Genomic DNA, 22,814 nt, shown 5'->3' with positions numbered 1-22,814 from the left:
ACCAATCAGACTATTCTCAATGTAATATTTTCTTTACTAATATGTCAAATTTGTTTCGATTTAGAATGGCCCATTATCAAAATGGCCAGGAACAGGGTCAAGACAAAAAAAAAAGACGTAATCCGTATGCACTGGAATAGCGAATGGAGGCCACTTCCCCGCCGGTGCGTTTTCCACTCATGTCGGGTAGGCTACTCCGGTATTTTTGCTGTAGGACAGGTGATACTCTGTATGCCATGGGGCTCGCCAACCCTGTTCCTGCAGCTACCCAGTGCTTAATTTGGGAAACCAAGTGAAATCCTCTGTTCAGGAACATCGATAGTAACATGTTGTTTTCACAACGCAACATATTTAATTAACTGTTGACAGCCCCTCTCTCTCTGCGCGATGGAGAAAGGAATTGAAGTAGAGAGGGGAGGAGATGGAAACTCGCGGTAGTGAGATACTGTATTCTGTAGCTAAAAAGGTAATGTGTCTATTTATTATGAAACTATTTTTTTTTTAAATGCCCTATTACTAGGCTATTCAAAATCAAAAAGCCTATAATTATAATGAATTTGTAGCCTAATTAACTTGTTTCATTTAGGCTAGACCAATGTACCAAAGATATCTTAAATCAGTATTTTTTTAATGTTTTTCTGCCATGTGTAATATGTGGTAGACTAAGTATTGTATAACGACACAATCATTCTTTTAAAATCAGTTTCTTTTTTCAAAATGTTATTATTATTTTAATAAATTCAGGCTTACGCTCATATATAGGCCTATGCATATGCTCTAATATGCATAAGGGTGTTTTGAATTAATCATCACCTTAGAAAGCGCTGTCCATTTAATTGTGTTAGACTTTGAAATATCATCCACAATGACCATGTGTTCCACTCAGTTTCAACCTGCTGTTGAACTTCTTTCTTCAAATTGATCATCACAGTGAGGTGAGTTTTAAAAATACTGTTTTGATGGTAAGTGTTTGATGCGATTTTCGATTGCATTTGCATTGATGTCAGAGTGGTTAGAGGGACAATAGAGCCCTGAGTACCAGGTCATTAGGACCTGATGGTTAGAGGGACAATAGAGCCCTGAGTACCAGGCCATTAGTGTCCTGATGGTTAGAGGGACAATAGAGCCCTGAGTACATTTTCATTACATTTTCGTCATTTAGCAGACGCTCTTATCCAGAGTGACTTACAAATTGGTGCATTCACCTTATGATAGCCAGTGGGACAACCACTTTACAATTTTTTTTAATGTTTATTGTTTTATGTTTTGGGGTGGGGTAAGGGGGGGGGGGGGGGGTCGAATGATTACTTTATCCTATCCCAGGTATTCCTTAAAGAGGTGGGGTTTCAAGTGTCTCCGGAAGGTGGTCAGTGACTCCGCTGTCCTGGCGTCGTGAAGGAGCTTGTTCCACCATTGGGGTGCCAGAGCAGCGAACAGTTTTGACTGGGCTGAGCGGGAACTGTGCTTCCGTAGAGGAAGGGGAGCCAGCAGGCCAGAGGTGGATGAACGCAATGCCCTAGTTTGGGTGTAGGGACTGATCAGAGCCTGAAAGTAAGGAGGTGCCGTTCCCCTCACAGCTCCGTAGGCAAGCACCATGGTCTTGTAGCAAGTACCAGGCCATTAGCGACCTGAAGAGCGTCTGCTAAATGACTAAAATATAAATATATGATCATTATCAGTTGGCTACTACCAACACACGTCCAGAGTGCATAAGAGGAGTTTACCGTGACTCAACAGTCACATGGTATTTTACTGTGGTCATGACTCATGACTGCCGGTGATGAGAGTGGATGAGTGAGTGACTGAGTGACTGACAAACTATCTGCTTTAGCCTTGTGACAATGCATTTCTGAAAAGTGCTAAAATTGAACTAAAATGACAGGGATCTCCACGTACTGTACCTTCAGGGTCATCGATGGCCCCAGCGTCTACGATGTCATCGTCCTCTGGCTCCTCAGGCTGGGGCTCCGGTTTCACCTCGGCCTGCTGACGGGCCAACGTATCACTACGCCTGGGCCGACCACGACCACGCTTCTTAGGAGGGGGGCCACCTGGAAGTAACACAAACACAACCAATCAGATCATCGTATTCCAAACAGGACCACCAATCAGCTAATTCAACTTTCCCTTTGGGGGTTGATTTAGGCATATTCCTTTTTTTTTTTTTTACCTCAATTTGGGGGTTAATAAAGTATCAGCTTGTTTTATTTGATCATATTCCATACAGGCCTCTTTGGCAGAGCGCTTGTTCGATAAATTATAAAGGGTTGTATTAGTCTAATTTCTCCCTGGGGATCAATAAAGTTTAATTCCAATTAATTCAGCTGGGGATAAATAAAGTTTGATTCAAATTAATTCTGTTTCTGTCCTCACCTGTGCCTCTAGACTATATACAAATCTAATTTCCCCTTCTGATGATCAATACAATTTGTTCATTAATATGTTCATGTGTCTTTCTTCTCTCAGCTCTCTCTAGGTGGGATGAGGCTACCGTACCTGTTGGTTTGAAGTGCCTGTCTCTCAGCTCTCTCTAGGTGGGATGGGGCTACCGTACCTGTTGGTTTGAAGTGCCCGTCTCTCAGCTCTCTCTAGGTGGGATGGGGCTACCGTACCTGTTGGTTTGAAGTGCCCGTCTCTCAGCTCTCTCTAGGTGGGATGGGGCTACTGTACCTGTTGGTTTGAAGTGCCTGTCCCTCTGCTCTCTCTAGGTGGGATGGGGCTACTGTACCTGTGGGTTTGAAGCGCCTGTCCCTCAGCTCTCTCTAGGTGGGATGGGGCTACCGTACCTGTGGGTTTGAAGTGCCTGTCTCTCATGTGGTTGATGAGGGTGTTTTTGGAGACACTCTTGTAGGGGCACATCTTGCACTTGAACTGCTGAACGATCACCACCTCCATCATCTCCTCCAGTTCAGCCATGGTGTGTGGGACGGGGACCCCTGGTCCGCTCCCAGCCCCAGTCCCCTCCACGACCGGAGCTCCAGACCCCCCCACCACACCGCCCTCCTCTCCCCTGGAAGGCCTCCCCAAACTGGGGGACCATGGAGGTTCAGGGGCCTCTTCCACCTCAGGCTCCGGGTGGTAGGAGTAGGTCCCACTGCTGCTGATGTAAGGGCCAGGCTGGCTCTCAGAACACTCCATAGCCTCTGGATGATCTGCTGTGCCTGAGTCTGCGGTGTCTGCCTGGGGGTGGTGGTGGTCTGTGGAGGAACCCTCGCCTCCCTCCCCAGCCCCAGCGTACCTCCCCAGGGAGGACTCTGGGCCAGTGCTGCTGCTGGTAGTCTCCATGTAGTGGGAGTGCTGAGGCTGCTGCTGGTCAGAGTGCTGTGGCTGGTCTGGGTCCTGGTTCTGGTCTGGTTCCTGGTTCTGGTCTGGGTCTTCTCCTTGCCCTTCCTCAGCCTGGTATTGGTAACATCCTGGCTGTTCCGAATCTGCAGCCCCAGACTCCATATACTGCCGCAGGGTTTGGTGACTCTGAGAGTGGGAGTTGGAACAACCGGGCTGCTCCGAATCTGCAATCGCAGCCCCGGATTCCACATACTGCCGCAGGGTTTGGTGACTCTGGGAGTGGTTAGGCAGTGTGTGGTGACTCTGGGAGTGGTTAGGGAGGGTTTGGTGACTCTGGGAGTGGTTAGGGAGGGTTTGGTGACTCTGGGAGTGGTTAGGGAGGGTTTGGTGACTCTGGGAGTGGTTAGGGAGGGTTTGGTGACTCTGGGAGTGGTTAGCACTGCTGCTGCTGTCGATGTAGCTCCGAGAGTGGTGCTGACTCGAATCCTCTTCCTCGTCCCCTGCACACTCCAGGTACGCCCCAGTCCCCGCGCTGCAGTCCACCATATAGTGGGTGTGGCGTAGGCGGGCAGGGGAGGAGGGGTTGGGGTTGGAGTCGGCAGCTCCACTCCCGCTACACTCCACATACCCCCTCAGGTCCTGGTCAGAGTTGTCGACTACACCGTACTCCGGGAAGCGGGACCGGACGAGGGAGCGGGAGGTGCGTGTCTGGTCGGGTTCCTCATCGTCTACATACGAGGAGGAGGACTCTCCAGTCTGGTTAAATCAAATCAAACTTTATTTTAAAATAGCAACACACTTCACCATAAAACAATGGAATGAAAGATAAACCAAAAAAATACTGAAAAGTCATGAAAGGAGATAAAGGAGCATAAAGAACAGAACATAAAAAGGATGACTAAAATAACAAGAGAATATTTTATTTAAAGGCCAAAGCTAAAAACACAAGCTTTCAAACCTCAATTGTGCCTGCCCCTCTTACCTGATCGGGTCCGTCCGCGTCTCCACCGCTACACTCCATGTACTGGGATGCATGGGAGTGCTGGGGCTGGTTGTCCTGGTCCTCATGGTCTGGGTAGTGACCGGAGTGAGAGTGACTCCCAGAGGGCTGGTCTGGGTCCAGGTTACCTTGCATGTCATAAACATTTAAATTTTAAAAAAGGGACAGCACTCACTTGAAATCTTTACGAAGATTTTCTTTCATAAAAACATGAAAGACCCCACAGTGGCATATGTTGCATATTTCATACCCTGCATGTCTCCCTGGTCGTGGCAAGTGGAGGTAGGACCCTCTCCCAGAGCCTCGATGGCGATGCGGTGATGGCTGGACAGGGCCGATGACGACATGTGGGCTACCATTGGGGCCCCTGGAAAGAGAGAGGGAGATGTGGTCCCACAAAAAAGAAATGTACTTTCCTATGTACAATGTACTGGGTGCTGAAACGTTGGTTCTCTAAAATCGGAGTTTCCCAAACTTTTTGCACTCAGACCCCCCCTTCCAGCATTGGGGAACATCCTGCGCCCCCCCCCCCCTGCACGCCCCACATCTATTTCTATGTGACAAGCACTGTTCATGACACAAACGGTTCACACCCCTCTTGTTGGCAGAGAGAAATGTATCAGATTTAAAGCTCATTTTGTAAAATATACACATTTTGTCATTTCTTATGTGTTCATGTGAAATCGGAGTGACTCAAACATTACAACAAAATCAATGGGCTAAAAAAAACCTAGCTCAAACGTTAGCTGACATGGGCTAGTTGATCTGGACATTTCTGACAAGTTAAAAAATCTCTCTCTAAGGTCTGAAATGACAAGAGGAAAACTGATAATGCACTGCCCAATTTTGCCCCCCCCCGCCGACCCCTTGCACTACCCAATTTCCCCCCCCCCCCGACCCCTTGGGAACCACTGCTCTAAAATCACTGTAGTGTGCTACTCGGATGAACTAACAGATACAGTCGGTACCAAAGAGGCCTCAGAGAAAAGCTCACCATCATCTGGTCCTTGTAGTATCAAATACTGCCCCTCACTGGCCTCTGCAGTTCCATCCTCTGCACTGGTCACTGCTCTAAAACCTGGAGAAGAGTGATACATAGATATTGGCTGTGATGGACAGGTTACAGTGTGTGGTCAAGTTCTCCACAAAGGAAATCACACCCACCCAAGACTTCCTTCTCCTTTTTGTTACCTGAACGGTGTGTATTTGTACTGACATTGTTTGTTACGTTTGTGTCCATTGTTCTATATATTTTCATGACGCTAGGAATTAAATTCCCTTGCTGGGGGAAAAAAGGTTTTCATTCCCTCACCAGGTCCGATGGTGGACTCTATGATCTTGTCTATGGCTGATCCCAGGTCTGAGGAGGTGGAGGCGGTGGAGTCGGACACCATCATGCCCCCGCAGTCTGACCCCGCCGCACTGGAGTGGACCGTCACCTGTAATACCATATGCCGTTTAGCAGACGCTTTTATCCAAAGCGACTTAGCTGTGTTGAATGTCACTGACTATTAGCCAAATCAACGCTAGGAAGAAAAAGACAAGTGCAAGTGTAATACAACAGTTATTAACTTTTGTCATTTTTAGCACTGGTGCTCCTAACTTCAAAAAGTAAGAAGCCCCATTCCATTTTATTTTTTTTACTGCAAACGACTGTCCCATCATTCTTAAATTGTCATCAGTTGTTGGCTTGATGTAGAACGCATCACTAGGCAGTGGGCAAAACATTAGAATTAAAATATATTTTAGTAATTGTACTCAAAAGTGCAACTGCAAACCTACAGTGGGGGGAAAAAAGTATTTAGTCAGCCACCAATTGTGCAAGTTCTCCCACTTAAAAAGATGAGAGAGGCCTGTATTTTTAATCATAGGTACACGTCAACAATGACAGACAAAATGAGATTTTTTTCTCCAGAAAATCACATTGTAGGATTTTTTATGAATTTATTTGCAAATTATGGTGGAAAATAAGTATTTGGTCAATAACAAAAGTTTCTCAATACTTTGTTATATACCCTTTGTTGGCAATGACACAGGTCAAACGTTTTCTGTAAGTCTTCACAAGGTTTTCACACACTGTTGCTGGTATTTTGGCCCATTCCTCCATGCAGATCTCCTCTAGAGCAGTGATGTTTTGGGGCTGTCGCTGGGCAACACGGACTTTCAACTCCCTCCAAAGATTTTCTATGGGGTTGAGATCTGGAGACTGGCTAGGCCACTCCTGGACCTTGAAATGCTTCTTACGAAGCCACTCCTTCGTTGTCCGGGCGGTGTGTTTGGGATCATTGTCATGCTGAAAGACCCAGCCACGTTTCATCTTCAATGCCCTTGCTGATGGAAGGAGGTTTTCACTCAAAATCTCACGATACATGGCCCCATTCATTCTTTCCTTTACACGGATCAGTCGTCCTGGTCCCTTTGCAGAAAAACAGCCCCAAAGCATGATGTTTCCACCCCCATGCTTCACAGTTGGTATGGTGTTCTTTGGATGCAACTCAGCATTCTTTGTCCTCCAAACACGACGAGTTGAGTTTTTACCAAAAAGTTATATTTTGGTTTCATCTGACCATATGACATTCTCCCAATCCTCTTCTGGATCATCCAAATGCACTCTAGCAAACTTCAGACGGGCCTGGACATGTACTGGCTTAAGCAGGGGGACACGTCTCGCACTGCAGGATTTGAGTCCCTGGCGGCGTAGTGTGTTACTGATGGTAGGCTTTGTTACTTTGGTCCCAGCTCTCTGCAGGTCATTCACTAGGTCCCCCCGTGTGGTTCTGGGATTTTTGCTCACCGTTCTTGTGATCATTTTGACCCCACGGGGTGAGATCTTGCGTGGAGCCCCAGATCGAGGGAGATTATCAGTGGTCTTGTATGTCTTCCATTTCCTAATAATTGCTCCCACAGTTGATTTCTTCAAACCAAGCTGCTTACCTATTGCAGATTCAGTTTTCCCAGCCTGGTGCAGGTCTACAATTTTGTTTCTGGTGTCCTTTGACAGCTCTTTGGTCTTGGCCATAGTGGAGTTTGGAGTGTGACTGTTTGAGGTTGTGGACAGGTGTCTTTTATACTGATAACAAGTTCAAACAGGTGCCATTAATACAGGTAACGAGTGGAGGACAGAGGAGCCTCTTAAAGAAGAAGTTACAGGTCTGTGAGAGCCAGAAATCTTGCTTGTTTGTAGGTGACCAAATACTTATTTTCCACCATAATTTGCAAATAAATGAATTAAAAATCCTACAATGTGATTTTCTGGATTTTTTTTCTTCTCAATTTCTCTGTCATAGTTGACGTGTACCTATGATGAAAATTACAGGCCTCTCTCTCATCTTTTTAAGTGGGAGAACTTGCACAATTGGTGGCTGACTACCCATTGTATTTACTGTACATAGATAATTTGTTTTGGACAAACAAATGTAACATACAAAACAGAACATCGGATTGTATTAAAAAAACGCAACAGCAAATGTATTTACATAGGTGATTAAAACATAACTTATTGTATTTAACAGTGCAAATGCAACTCTAAACTGTTATCCATTACGGCATTCAGCTAACAGATAATAATACAAAACTATGTAGCTAATAATATTAATGTTGTAATAGGGCAACGTGCTGACTATGAACTGATACTTAATATTTATATATTTCTTAATTCCATTCTTTTACTTTAGATATGTGTGTAGTGTTGTGAATTGTTAAATAGTACTGCACTGTTGGAGCTAGGAACACAAGCATTTCGCTACACCCGCAATAACATCTGCTAAATACACTACCAGTCAAAGGTTTGGACACACCTACTCATTCATGGGTTTTTCTTTATTTTTACATTGTACAATAATAGTGAAGACATCAAAACTATGAAATAACACATATGGAATCATGTAGTAACCAAAAAAAGTGTTAAACAAATCAAAATATTTTGTCTTTCAATTAACAGGTGTGCCTTCTTAAAAGTTAATTTGTGGAATGTATTTCCTTCTTAATGCATTTGAGCCAATCAGGTGTGTTGTGTCCACTCTAAATTCCAAGCATCTGCCTCTAACCCTAGGAAGCTCTTTGCCACCTTTAACTCCCTGCTGAAATCACCCCCCCCCCCATTCGCAGAGTACGACCCTGCCATACACAGGAAGCGGCACAGGTCCTAATCCAGGCACTTGTCATCTCCCGTCTGGATTACTGCAACTCGCTGTTGGCTGGGCTCCCTGCCTGTGCCATTAAACCCCTACAACTCATCCAGAACGCCGCAGCCCGTCTGGTGTTCAACCTTCCCAAGTTCTCTCACATCACCCCGCTCCTCCGCACACTCCACTGGCTTCCAGTTGAAGCTCGCATCTGCTACAAGACCATGGTGCTTGCCTACGGAGCTGTGAGGGGAACGGCACCTCCGTACCTTCAGGCTCTGATCAGTCCCTACACCCAAAAGAGGGCATTGCGTTCATCCACCTCTGGCCTGCTGGCTCCCCTACCTCTGCGGAAGCACAGTTCCCACTCAGCCCAGTCAAAACTGTTCGCTGCTCTGGCACCCCAATGGTGGAACAAGTTCCCTCACGACGCCAGGACAGCGGAGTCACTCACCACCTTCCGGAGACACTTGAAACCCCACCTCTTTAAGGATTACCTGGGATAGGATAAAGTAATCCTTCTACCCCCCCTTACCCCACCCCCCAAAAAAAGTAATATATATATATTGTAAAGTGGTTGTCCCACTGGCTATCATAAGGTGAATGCACCAATTTGTAAGTCGCTCTGGATAAGAGCGTCTGCTAAATGACGAAAATTTAAATTTAAAATGTGACAAGGTAGGGGGGTATTTCATTATACAGAAGATAGCCCTAATTGGTAAAAGACCAAGTCTATATCATGGCAAGATCAGCTCAAATAAGCAAAGAGAAACTACAGTCCATCATTACTTTAAGACATGAAGGTCAGTCAATACGGACAATTGGGCCAAGAAACACGAGCAATGGACATTAGACCGGTGGAAATTTGTCCTTTGGTCTGGAGTCCAAATGTGAGATTTTTGGTTCAAACCGCCGTGTCTTTGTGAGACGTGGTGTGGGTGAACGGATGATCTCCACATGTGTAGTTCCCAGCGTAAAGCATGGAGGAGGAGGTGTTATGGTGTGGTGGTGCTTTGCTGGTGAAACTGTGTGATATATTTAGAATTCAAGGCACACTTAACCAGCATGGCTACCACAGCATTCTGCAGCGATACGCCATCCCATCTGGTTTGGGTTTAGTGGGACTATCATTTGTTTTTCAACAGACAATGACTCAACACACCTCCAGGCTGTGTAAGGGCTATTTTACCAAGAAGGAGAGTGATGGAGTGCTGCATCAGATTACCTGGCCTCCACAATCCCCCGACCTCAACCCAATTGAGATGGTTTGGGATGAGTATGACGGCAGAGTGAAGGAAAAGCAGCCAATAAGTGCTCAGCATATGTGGGAACTCCTTCAAGACTGTTGGAAAAGCATTCCTCATGAAGTTGGTTGAGAGAATGCCAAGAGTGTGCAAAGCTGTCATCAAGGCAAAGGGTGGCTTTTTGAAGAATCTCAAATATAAAATATATTTAGATTAGTTTAAGACTTTTTTGGTTACTACATGATTCCATATGTGTTATTTCATAGTTTTGATGTCGTCACTATTTTTCTACAATGTAAAAAAGTGTAAAAAATAAAGAAAACCCATGAATGAGTAGGTGTGTCTAAACTTTTGACTGGTACTGTATGTGTATGTGACGAATAAAAATTGGTTTGATTTACTTGGATAATGAAATAAAGGTCTAGTCTCCTCTCACAATAACTAATCAATTTCTTTGATCTAGAATCTAGCTAAAAAACCGACATGCCTTTATGGTTAGGGTAGGGACGTCCCAAGGATTCCGGATAGCACTAACACGCTTCCCGGATAGTGTACGCTACGGTGCCAATAACTTTTGCGCAAGACCACGCGTTTCCATATGTCGGGTTGAATTGTAATCCATTCTTTTTATGGGTAAGTAAAAGCCATCTCCTCTTTGGCAATGCAGTAAGCGGTGTTCAATTTAATCTCTAGCTCAGTTAGCTCTGCCTGTTAACCAGCTTGGGCTGCCACCCGTTGCCTGTCAAATACGGCTGGTAGCTAGTACAGCTGGTAGCTAGTATGGCTGGCAGCTAGGCTGGCAACTAGTATGGCTGGTAACTAGTACGGCTGGTAGCTAGGCCAGCTGGTAGCTAGGCTGGTAACTAGTACGGCTGGTAACTAGTACGGCTGGTAACTAGTACGGCTGGTAGCTAGGCCAGCTGGTAGCTAGGCTGGTAACTAGTAAGGCTAGTAACTAGGCCGACTGATAGCTAGGCTGGTAACTAGTACGGCTGGTAACTAGTATGGCTGGTAACTAGTACGGCTGGTAGCTAGGCTGGTAACTAGTACGGCTGGTAACTAGTACGGCTGGTAACTAGTACGGCTGGTAGCTAGGCTGGTAACTAGTACGGCTGGTAACTAGTACGGCTGGTAACTAGTACGGCTGGTAGCTAGGCCAGCTGGTAGCTAGGCTGGTAACTAGTAAGGCTAGTAACTAGGCCGACTGATAGCTAGGCTGGTAACTAGTACAGCTGGTAGCTAGGCCGGTAACTAGGCTGGCTATGGGGGTCAACCAGGGTGCTCTTGAATATTAGAGATGCTCACCTGGGCCGACCCGGACACCAGGATAGACTGGGTAACAGTGGAGACGCTGGTGGACTGAGCCACAGAGGAGGAGTCTGGGAGGTGGACGGTGGCTCTATGGTGGGTGACGTCCGTACTGGAGCTAGTCTCTGGTAGGAACACCTGGAAACACAGAAACACGGGTGAGAGGCAGGGAGATGGACACTAACAAAAAAATGTATTACCGGAGCCCCTACCGAGGCATTCAAACATAGAAGAGTCTTTGAATCCTTGAAAAGCGCTTTATAAAATGTATTATGATTATCATTGCAAACACACAGGCTTCCCTTGTATTACCATTACAGATTGAATGTTTTTATCTCTTGTAGGTTATATCATGGTCCAAACACACTATAAAGTTGTGAAGAAAGCACGACAACGCCTCTTCTCCCTCAAAAAGCTGAAAAGATTCTCTGATGGGCCCTTAGATCCTCAAAAGGTTCTACAGCTGCACCATTGAGAGCATCTTGACTGGCTGCATCACCGCTTGGTATGGAAACTGTTTGGCATCCGACCGCATGGTGCTACAGACGGTGGTGTGTATGCCCCAGTACATCACTGGGGCCGAGCTCCCTGCCATCCAGGAACTCTATACCTGGCAGTGACAGAGGAAGGCCCTAAAAATTGTTGAAGACTCCAGCCAAGTCATAGACTTTTCTCCGCACAGCAAGCGATATCAATGCACCAAGTCTGGAACCAACAGGACCCTGAACAGCTTTTACCCCCAAGCCATAAGACTGCTAAATAGTTAGTCCGGGTAGCTATTTGGTTAACTATCTGCATTGACCCTTTTTGCACTAACTTTTTTGACGCATCACATACGCTGCTGCTACTGTTTACTATCTGTCACTTTATTCCTAGTTTTATGTACAGATCTACCTCAATTATCTCGTACCCCTGCACATCGGCTCGGTACTGGTACCCCGTGTATATAGCCAAGTTATCGTTACACATTGTGTATCTATTATTACATGTTTTACTTTTCTATAATTTCTCTATTTTCTTTCTCTCTGCATCGTTGGGAAGGGCCCCGTAAGTAAGCATTTCACTGTTAGTCTACACCTGTTGTTTACAAAGCATGTGACGAATACAATTTGATTTCGAATAGCAATAAAAAGTTTGAGGATTCTGAACAATTCAGATAGTGTTGTTGTTCTTACCAGGACACCCTCTGAGCTTTGTCCCACATGGCAGTCTGACTCTGGGGCCTGGCTGTGGTGACGGTGCCCATGGTGGTGCTGGCTGTGGTGGTGGCGGTGGGAGGCATGCGGGGCTGCTGCATCGCTGCTGTCTGCAGACATGGCCTCCGACGACTCCATCCCCATACCGCTCTCTGACGGCTCCTCCATCCCAGACCCTGACGGACCCACATCACTGCTGCTCTCCACCTCTATCTCCTCCTCCATCTAGGATAGAAAATAATATGGTCATTAGCAGAGCTTTTAGAATAGAATAGAATAACTGTATTTTCTCCAGAGGGAACGTCATTTTCCAAAAATACGTATTTTTGTTTTAGTCATTTAGCAGATACTCTTGTCCAGAACGACATATGACTATGTACATTTTCATACTGGTCCCCAGTGGGGAATCGAACCCACAACCCTGGCATTGCAAGCACCATGCTCTACCAACTGAGCCACACAGGACTTATGAGTAGCACATGTTCAGTGTGAGGGAATCAAACCCACAACCTTGGTATTGTCAACATCAGGCTCTAACCCTTGAGCCATCTTACTAATTTTCATCCTGAGGACAGTCACGGTCACACTACAGAGACTGAGACGTGATGATTGATGATCATACATCTATTCATTATCAATCTTCTGGCATTAGCCTATTCTTTCACAGGGAGTGTGCTTTTACACAAAACGTGTGTACCTTTTATTGGATATTGATTGTGGGAAATGACACTTATTTTAAAGAATAGCAGATTATTGCGTATCAGTTTAGATGACTTTCTGTAGAGTACCATTTGTGAGGGTTCATGAGAGAAGTCTGAGTGTGGAGGTAAATAATATCACTGACACTAGATGGAACAGACTGTATTGGAGCGCTTGCTAGCTTCATCGCTAACTAACTGCTAATTGCGCTGGACGTGGTTTCTTTTTCTTCGCGCTTAGATAGCACATTGGCGACCTTGATATGCAAATATACTAGCTAGTAACTAAGCTAGTAATAGTAGCTTTTCTAGGAAGACAAGGTTAGGTAGCCAGCTAACTCTTGGACAAGCCGGTCAGATCCTGCTAATAAACCCGCTGACACGAGGTTGCACATCAACACGCAACAAGGTCAGTGGCATATTTATATGCTTCGTTGTTAGCTGTTGGAATAATACAACAAACAGCTATTATTGTCCTTTTATACGTTGACAGCTATAACTAAAACACAACTGGAGTTCAGCGTGTAGCCAGCAACGACCCTTCTTTATGATTTAAACAGGCCTAGCTGCCCTCTCTCCTGCCTGCTCCGCGAGCCCTCTTTTTTTGCATTCAGGCATTCTAGAACCTACTAAGGCGGAGGGACCTCGAGGGCCTCAGCAAAAACAGACCGCCCGACGTCCGTCCCTGAAGAAAATTTTATAAATGTATCTATATAACACGAGATTCCTTGGGATTTTTACTTACTGTGTATTGCGAGTTGAATTTGTTTGACTTAGTAGACACGCCAAACGGTATAAGAAGTTGTACGCGATAATTGCTCCTCCATTCTAGTCGGGCGCCATCAGTATCTCCTCACTTCCTGTTTGACCAACCGGATCTTATTTCTCTTGTTTTGCTGAAAAGTGGAAGCTGCGTTAAAATGTGTTCCTTGTTTTTTCAGTAAATTAAGGGCAGCTCTTTTTTTTCTCCTAATCTTATTAAACGATTACATTCAATAGAGCACCGTATGGGAAATTACAGGACTATTGTTTCCTGAAGAAGGCGTATTACAGAATTTGCCCACGAGCAGCGTACTGGGCGCAGTAAAAATATCAAGTGTAGCGCGAGCTTGTTACAATGTTGCGGAAAATCTGTAGTTATGGCTACAAATGTACTAGTTGTAAATAGCAGCTTGATGTTTGTATAACTATGGTTAGATGTTACAATGTATCTATTTACTAATGGCAGCGGCTTATAACGCTGGATGTTTGGCTCTGTGTGCTGTGTGGAAGTTCAAATAAAAAACGGGCATAACTATTTCAAAAGATTTTTACTGAGTTACAGTTCATATAAGGAAATCAGTCAATTGAAATAAAATCGTTAGCCCAAATCTATGGATTTCACATGACTGGGAATACAGATATGCATCAGTTGGTCACAGATACACCCCAACCCCCAAAAAAAGGTAGGGGCGTGGATTAGAAAACCAGTCGGTATCTGGTGTGACCACCATTTGCCTCATGCAGCACGACATCTCCGTAGAGTTCATCAGGCTGTTGATTGTGGCCTGTGTAATGTTGTCCCACTCCTCTTCAATGGCTGTGCGAAGTTACTGGATATTGGCAGGAACTGGAACACGCTGTCGTACACGTCGATCCAGAGTATCCCAAACATCCTCAATGTGTGACATGTCTTGAGTATGCAGGCCATGGAAGAACTGGGACATTTTCAGCTTCCAGGAATTGTGTACAGATCCTTGCGACACGGTGCCGTGCATTATCATGTTGAAACATGAGGTGATGGCGTCGGATGAATGGCATGACAATGGGCCTCAGGATCTTACCACAGTATCTCTGTGCATTCATATTGCCATCGATAAAATGCCATTTTGTTCCTTGTCTGTAGCTTATGCCTTCCCATACCATAACCCCACCACGGGGCACTCTGTTCACACGTTGACATAAGCAAACCGCTCACCCATACAATGCCATACACGTGGTCTGCGGTTGTGAGGCAGGTTGGACCTCCTGCCAAAATCTCTAAATTAACATTTTGTCTCCAGCACAAGGTGCACCCCTGTAATGATCATGCTGTTTAATCAGCTTCTTGATATGCCACACCTGTCAGGTGGATGGAGTATCTTGGTAAAGGAGAAATGCTCACTAACAGGGATGTAAACAAATTTGTGCACAACATTTTAGAGAAATAGGTTTTATGTGTGTATGGAAAATATTTGGGATATTTTATTTCAACTCATGAAACATGGGACCAACACTTTACATGTTGCGTTTATATTTTTGTTGTGTATTATGCAGAACTTTGTGTTGACAGCAAAGAGGAAGACCCTTTAGTTTGGTGACAGCTGCACAAGATGATTAGCTAGCTATATAGTTACATTGACAAGAACTGATAATGAAGTGCTATTTGTTTATTGAATTTTCATTTCTGTTTTAATACAATACATTGCTTTACATACAAAATAACTTATGTGAGAGATACAATGGCATGCCATCCAGTGCAAAATACATGGCTTTTGAGCCAGTTAAAAAATATTAAATAACTCCAAATGAACACTTGTATTGTTGAACACAAAAATAAAACAGGAGAGTAATATAAATAAATATCAATTCATGTCTCATCCAAAATATCTGCGCCAGGGAGATGGTTTAAAGCCACAACAGATTTTGAATCGGTTCTGCTGGGGCTGAAATCATTATTTCAGGGCTGTGGTTATGTCTCTCTGGACCCTAGTCTAGATTAGATGACAATAACCTGTTAACTCACACACAGTTAAAAGGAAAGTGCCCATACATGTGTAGCACTTTTATGACCTAATTCTACTGTTGTGATGTTGGTACATGGAAGGTGATGTTGGTACATGGAAGGTGATGTTGGTACATGGAAGGTGAGTTGGTACATGGAAGGTGATGTTGGTACATGGAAGGTGATGTTGGTACATGGAAGGTGGCCGATCATTTCAAAATTTTACAAAGCACACAAACTATGTGGTGCCGTTTCAACTTTACAAACGGCACTGGATAAGAGCGTCTGCTAAATGACTTCAAATGTAAATGTACAAGGAGATGGCAACACAGCACAAACAGATCTCGGACCCTACCCTAAGAGGCCCTATTGAAAGGGTTCTTCAATCTTCAGCCCCCTAGTTAGAGGAGTCGGTACACTTCAGGAGGTCGTCCTTCACGTATCCCACATGGTCCACCTGTCTCCTAGAGTTCATTCGCCAGTAGATGTGATCCTGGCAGAAGTAGGAGTGGCCTACAATACAAAACAATCACAAGGATGAACCTTCTTTCATGTGTTGTGTGTTTAGTACACATGATGGTACACAGCAGTGTGAAGTGTCTTGATGTCATGGTTCCAATTACAGGAGGGAGGGAGGGAGGGAGGGAGGGAGGGGGGGGGGGGGGGGGGGGGTCTACAGTGTGAGTGGAGGAATGTAGTTGAATATTTACCCATGAATTGGAACACATCATGGGCATCAACGGGGACTCCTACAAAGACCAGGTCTGTGAAGCGAGGATATCCCTTGTCGATTTTCTGGGCCTCCACATCCAGCCTGTAAGGATCAGACACATTTGGTTTGTTCATTACAACACAGACCTACAGATACAGTAAATACTTATACATCTAACCCTCCACAGAGCTCTATTCATCCACTTCTTCTTCTAGTTACATTTTAAATTGTTTTGCTATATGAAATGATAATACAGCTAATAATCTTCTGCCACTTAGCAGTCACTTTTATCCAAAGCAATTTACAATACAGTCAGTGCATACATTTCTAGTATGCGTGTGATCCCTTCAAAAACTTGAATCCACAACCTTATCTCAACATCCCGTCCTCCCATATGAACTCGGGATGGACTCACCTCCAGAAGTTCTCGTCGCTGAAGAGCAGCACCTTGCCTTTCCCTCTCTGCAATGCTCCCTCCACCTTCGCTACAGTAGAGGGCAGACCCAGCGTCTCAATGCTGCGGGGTCCCAGGACACTCTGTCCTGTATACACCCAGAACCTGGTGCCTGTGGGACAACAGAGACAAAGGTTAGAGTGTTGTCATCTGTGGGGGTGGGAAGTGTGTGTGTGTGTGTGTGTGTGTGTGTGTGTGTGTAAAATCTGAATTATATTTACCTGAGAAGAAGTAGATTTTCTTGGTCACAAGGTCCTCGAAGGCTGTGTCAACGACGGCTGGCAGAGCCGGCCACCTCTCAGACATGGAGAACGGACCCTCCAGTCCACCATCAGTCTTGCTTGACAACCTCCAATATTGCCTGTTGGATCAGCAAAAACATCACAATTATTAATGTAGCTACATTGCATCGCTATTACTTACATTGTAAGAGAATGGGCTACACTATTAGAAGAAATGGTGCTATAAAAGAACCAAAAAGTGTTGAATAGCTCTTATGGCTGTCGTGGTGTAGCTGTTCTTAGTAATAAGAGGGGAATCCAGCGGGAGGAATCTGTGAACCCTGGGCTCGTTTATTTACATTCTGTCCCATACTCTTACATCATCTATCATGTTTCTCTCTCTGGTTATCTCTCCCTTAGCCCATAACTCTATCCTGTTTCTCTCTCTGGTTATCTCTCCCTTAGCCCATAACTCTATCCTGTTTCTCTCTCTGGTTATCTCTCCCTTAGCCCATAATTCTATCCTGTTTCTCTCTCTGGTTATCTCTCCCTTAGCCCATAATTCTATCCTGTTTCTCTCTCTGGTTATCTCTCCCTTAGCCCATAATTCTATCCTGTTTCTCTCTCTGGTTATCTCTCCCTTAGCCCATAATTCTATCCTGTTTCTCTCTCTGGTTATCTCTCCCTTAGCCCATAATTCTATCCTGTTTCTCTCTCAGGTTATCTCTCCCTTAGCCCATAATTCTATCCTGTTTCTCTCTCTGGTTATCTCTCCCTTAGCCCATAACTCTATCCTGTTTCTCTCTCTGGTTATCTCTCCCTTAGCCCATAATTCTATCCTGTTTCTCTCTCTGGTTATCTCTCCCTTAGCCCATAATTATATCCTGTTTCTCTCTCAGGTTATCTCTCCCTTAGCCCATAACTCTTGTGCGCTCTTAAACGGGCACACATCCATTTAACATCACAGACCTCAAAAAGGTTGTAGTGTTGAACCGCAAAGCAACCTTATATTTGTTTTACCAGTGTAACGGTTGCTCACCCATCCTTGAAGAAGTGCAGATCTCCATCAATCTCTGTGATGGTGTCGAACTTGTTAATCTGGCAGGGGTCCTGGGATGGGTCCACAGGCTCAGGCTCATCGCTGGGGTCAGGGCCAGGTGAAGGAATAGTGGGGATGGGTCCAGGGGGTGTGGGGTCAGGGCCTGTCTTGGATCCTGGGTGGGAAGATATTGGAAATGAATGCAATAAATGAAACGAACAACACTTAACTATAGTCATTTTTGTTCCATTACCATCTGGTCTCTGTGGTGATATAGGGAAATACTATGTTGTTGTCTGTATGTTGTGAATCCTGTGTGAGCACATGACATTGCAGCCTGGTCCCAGCCCACTTGGCAAAAACTGGTTGAATCAACATTGTTTCTACGTCATTTCAACCCAAAAAGATCTATGTGATGACATTGAATCAATGTGGAAAACTGATTGGATTTACAAAAAATAATCAATGTATGGGCATTTTGTCTGTTTTCCACCCAACTCTTAACCTAAATCTAATTACATGGTGACATTTGTTGTTGATTTCATGTTGAATTCACAGTTAGTTGACAACTCAACCAAATGTAAATCAAAACTAGATGTTAAACTGACATCTGTGCCCAGAGGGAGGTCTGTTTGTCACTCAAGACAGCACAAACATATCTAGGACCAGACTAGTGATATTGTGTAATCAAGTTTAAAGTTTTAATGTCACATGCACAAGTACAGTGAAATGCCTTTCTAATCATGTCATATTGTGATAATATCATACCATAGAGATACTGAATGCCTTCAACATCATCTTCATGCAGGGAGAAGTCTTCAACGTAGCCGTACATGGGATACATGAGGGCATCTCTGATGTTGGAGTGGTCCAGACCCAGGGCATGACCAAACTCATGGGCCGCAACCAGGAACAGACTGTAGCCTGAGAGAGGAGTGAGTGGGAAGAAACACATCATTAAGTCAGTTGTGGTGTGCACCTATAGCCTGAGTGCCAGTATGTTTGTACTATCATGCTAACTTCCCGTCACTCATTATCATGTTTGGCTTGACATTTACTGTAACGGAGTTGGCAAGAGCACAGACAGATCTGGGACCAGGCCAGTGCACCTACACTAATACACATTTTCCACGCTATTGAGTGCTAGCCTGGTTACGCAACCCCCCTAGAACCATGCTGGAAAGGACAATTTGAAAATAAATGATCTGACTCAGCGGTTCGAGTCGGCACAATATTTTGAAACAGGTATAGATGCACTGCCAGCAGTTTGAGTCAGCACGCTAGGTGCACTGACGCTGTCTACATCACTCACCACGATCTTGGCAGAAGCCCCATTTCGTGTCTACGTCAAAGTTGCTGGTGGTGGCGCACCACAGCCTGCCGTCTCCCCGTCCCTCGCTGGTGCATGAGTCATACTTCACCCCCTGGAAGACAAAGGGGAACTGGCACGGCTCTCCCTCAGAGTTTCCACCAATCACAGCCGTATCTGTCATAACACAGACACAACACTATTAGCGAACGTGTCACTGATGGCAGGCTAGTGATTCATGTATGTGTGACAGCGATCAGACCTGGGTTAAATTACTATTTAACTTTAGCTGTGCTTGATTGATATTTATTGGTGCAATGGAACCAATGGATAGTCCCAAAAGTGCAAACCACACCCATTTGCCACTCCTGGCAGGCTCAATCAATCACTCCAAGTATTTGAAATAAAACTAAAACTATTTGAACCCAGGTCTGGTAGTGGTGACAGTGACACTCCTCACCTCTGTTGGGACAGAAGCCATACTTCTTATCCTTGTCAAAGTTGTCTGTGGTGGAACACCAGCGGTATCCATCACTGCGGCCCTCCGTCGTGCAACCTTCATATGTCTCCCCAAGAAACACGAAAGGGAACACACATTCTTTTCCGTTGCTGTTTCCGTCGAATGTGTACAGAACTGTTTGTGTGTGAAAGAGCGCGAGAGAGAGAGAGAGAGAGAGACAGAGAGAGAGGGGGGCATATGATTAGAGAAATGTCATAGCAAACTCTGTCAAAAATACTTTCTGACCAATCATTCCCTCAAGTATTAGCTGTCAATCTTACGTTCGCTTGGACAGAAGCCGAATTTCTTGTCTCTGCCGTAGTCGGCTGTGGTGGCACACCAGGGCAGGTTGTCAGAGCGCCCCTCTGTGGTGCAGGTGGAATACTGCTTGCCCTCGAAGGAGAAAGGGAAGTGACACAAAGCACCCTCTGCGTTGCCAAAGCTAGTCTTCACAGCTGGAACAAAAAAAGTTATGTTTTTATTGGGTGCAATTGTGAATAATAGCTATGTCCGACATTATTAAATACATCTAATTTACCAATAAAATGGTTCACTGCAGCTCAAGGACTCAATCCTACAGATGATGTGGAGATGTTGGCAGAGGCGTATAATTCATTTCAATCTCAGTCAAGAAAATGCTTAAAATGGACAGTAGGGGGAGTCATAGCTCCATGAAATACTGACTGCCTAACTGAAACAGCCATGATTGACTATACATCTCCATGCTTACCTGGTCCTTTGCCGAGGGTCCAGTTTTCGTCATCATCAAAGTGGGCGTCTCCCTGTATACCCTCACCAGGGGGGAAGGCGTGGGCCAGAAGGCCGTCCTTACCATCGAAGGGGTAGCCGTCTCCATGGTCTGGAAAATAACAAGGCATTGAATTAATGGCATTCATTTCATGCAGAGTTGGGGTCAATTCCATTTCAGTTTGGTCAATTCAGTTGCTTCCTTTCATGTTTCTTCAATAAAGATTCATTTTGATGTGTACTCTTCAACTTAGAGATATGTTTTAAATGTAAATGTTCTGGGAGGCGTAGGTTGTTTAATTGACGCTATCAGATGGTATGGCACATATTGCATAGCCTGGAATCCAAACTGATATGCTCCGTTTCACTGAAGTGAAACAATGGTGAAACAGAGTATCCGTTTGGATCCCAGGCTGCATACAGTACTGCAGCCCCCTTCTTACCTGCTTTTCCAAATGACACCATGATGTCAGCGGTGCCGTCGAAGAGCCGCGTGAAAGTGAGAGGGGTGACATCACTCCACACTTTGAAGGCTCTGGCGAAGGCATCATCTATCAGAGAGGCTCCCATGTCCGGAGAGTAGTTCAGGATCCTACAGAGAAAAGCAAGATTGTACGGTCAAACTCACTATGCAGTCAACATCCACAGATTCAATTAGATAGTATCGTAGGCCATTGTTATGCAATGCGCTATTTGCACACCATTTCAGCTGTCTATAGCCAACTCGAGTCTGTTGAAGCACAGCGTCGGACATAACTCTGGAATGTGCTTTCTCAGTCAGGAAATGGTTGTAATGATACATGTATCTCATTACACTTAGCTACTGGGCTACTGAATATACATGAACACAACAAGAGGCATTAGGAGCATAACGCCGTGCAGTCTTTTGGCTCTTTTTTTATGCTTTCCCATCTTCCACTGTACCTGTACGTAACGTCGTGATGGTCCCATTTCAGGTCCCCCTCGAAGGTCTGGTAGGCGCGTACGTCAGGGACCCCGCAGCGAGGTGCCTTCATGGCTGCTACCGTAGACTTGTCCAGCGTCCCTGTCTCCTCCAGTCCCATCTGCCTCTGCATCCTCATCAGAGCCTTGGTGCTGGACACCATGGACTGGAAACCGCTGCGTTGCTGGACGTTCATGTAGCCGAACCTCTTCAGGTAGCTCTGGAGATAGGAAATAATGAATACGATGAGATTATTCCATAATTACATCATTGCAAATTCATGAAATTAGGTAAAATTATAATACATACATGTCTGCTTCAGATAGCTCTGATGATAAATTACACGATGAGGATTGGATTATAGCAAATTATGAGATTATTGCAAATCATAAAATGAGGTCCAACTATGCAGAATTTAGTGTCCCTCTAGTTTGAAACATAAAGACATTGGACAATCCCCAAATGTCTTTAATGACTATAAAGTAATCTCCCACCCTCACGTCATGTGTTTTGTCTTCAGAACAGAAAACAGGACAAATGAAGCATCTGTTCATAGACATAGATAAAAATCTTTATTCATCTGTTAATTACTCACGTCTGCCAGCTCTGTATCCGTCATGTTCTTGAGGACATCTCCAGGGAAGGTGACAGACACAGATTTCTTCAGGGGAACACACTGTCCACCCAGCATACACATCCCCAACACAAACAAAGCCAGAACTCCTCTCATGGTGAGACCAAGGGGAGGAAAAAGTCGTCCAGAAAGTAAACGAAGATGCAAGAATGCGCCAGATAGACAGTCAATGAAGATTAATGCTCTCTCACCGACAGAAAAAAGAACAGTTTCTCCCTTGAAGATCTGTGGATTTCAAAAAAAGTTCAGACAGTGTTGGCTCTTGTTGCTCTTCAATCTCTTTGTTGTGGCTGGCTCTTGAGACTAGTTGTCGTTCCCCCTTGGTGCTTTGGGTTCAGTATTTATGCTCTTAGTCTTAGCCACCCTCTTAACCCCCCCCCCCCCCCCCCCCCCTATCTCTCTCTCTCTCTCTCTCTCTCTCTCTCTCCATCCCAGTCATCACCACTCCCACAGGAACTGGGCATTATGTTATTGTTCAGGGGGTTTCCTAAATGTACTGATCTACAGATTTAGCCCAATACATCACTTCCTACTGATTAACCCTTTTTTAGCACAATTTCTGTTAAAGTTTTGACAAATACAAGGATGACATACAATTATGAAAATTATCTTGAATAATTATGTTAGGATGTTTTGGCTTTATTCAAGCCAAAATAAT

General features: G+C 44.8%; 2 protein-coding genes across 2 annotated transcripts in view; both read right to left on the bottom strand.

Moving 5' to 3' along the window:
• znf335 (zinc finger protein 335) overlaps positions 1-14,132 on the bottom strand; it is a 45,057-nt gene extending 30,925 nt beyond the window's left edge. The window contains exons 1-9 of the mRNA XM_084184931.1: positions 13,601-14,132; positions 12,137-12,382; positions 10,959-11,099; positions 5,598-5,724; positions 5,280-5,363; positions 4,536-4,652; positions 4,268-4,413; positions 2,787-4,041; positions 1,902-2,051 (exon numbers count right to left, since the gene is read on the bottom strand). Coding sequence (XP_084041057.1) covers positions 1,902-2,051; positions 2,787-4,041; positions 4,268-4,413; positions 4,536-4,652; positions 5,280-5,363; positions 5,598-5,724; positions 10,959-11,099; positions 12,137-12,382 — 2,266 coding nt within the window. The 5' untranslated portion in view covers positions 13,601-14,132. The remainder of the gene's footprint in view (positions 1-1,901; positions 2,052-2,786; positions 4,042-4,267; positions 4,414-4,535; positions 4,653-5,279; positions 5,364-5,597; positions 5,725-10,958; positions 11,100-12,136; positions 12,383-13,600) is intronic.
• A 1,116-nt stretch (positions 14,133-15,248) lies between these two features.
• Positions 15,249-22,472, bottom strand: mmp9 (matrix metallopeptidase 9). The gene is made up of 13 exons (XM_084185002.1): positions 22,118-22,472; positions 21,504-21,742; positions 21,023-21,171; positions 20,563-20,691; positions 20,114-20,287; positions 19,794-19,967; positions 19,337-19,510; positions 18,793-18,948; positions 18,025-18,199; positions 16,986-17,125; positions 16,726-16,876; positions 16,309-16,412; positions 15,249-16,111 (listed from the first exon to the last, which is right to left on the bottom strand). The coding sequence occupies exons 1-13, from the start codon at positions 22,250-22,252 to the stop codon at positions 15,996-15,998; spliced, it is 2,016 nt and encodes a 671-aa protein (XP_084041128.1). The 5' UTR covers positions 22,253-22,472; the 3' UTR covers positions 15,249-15,995.
• Positions 22,473-22,814: the final 342 nt, after the last annotated feature.

This window comes from Coregonus lavaretus, assembly GCF_964263955.1.
Source record: "Coregonus lavaretus genome assembly, chromosome: 20".
NCBI classification, from domain to species: Eukaryota; Metazoa; Chordata; class Actinopteri; order Salmoniformes; family Salmonidae; genus Coregonus; species Coregonus lavaretus.
This window is presented reverse-complemented; position numbering and strand designations above follow the sequence as displayed.

What these genes read in the sequence shown, in the direction of transcription:
- mmp9 (XM_084185002.1), bottom strand. Translation starts at nt 22,252, where the DNA reads ATGAGAGGAGTTCTGGCTTTGTTTGTGTTGGGGATGTGTATGCTGGGT. An exon ending in CGGCTTCTGTCCAAGCGAAC is followed by an intron (nt 19,968 to 20,113) that starts GTAAGATTGACA and finishes ACACACAAACAG; the next exon opens with TTCTGTACACATTCGACGGA. An exon ending in GAAAATCTACTTCTTCTCAG is followed by an intron (nt 16,877 to 16,985) that starts GTAAATATAATT and finishes GTTGTCCCACAG; the next exon opens with GCACCAGGTTCTGGGTGTAT.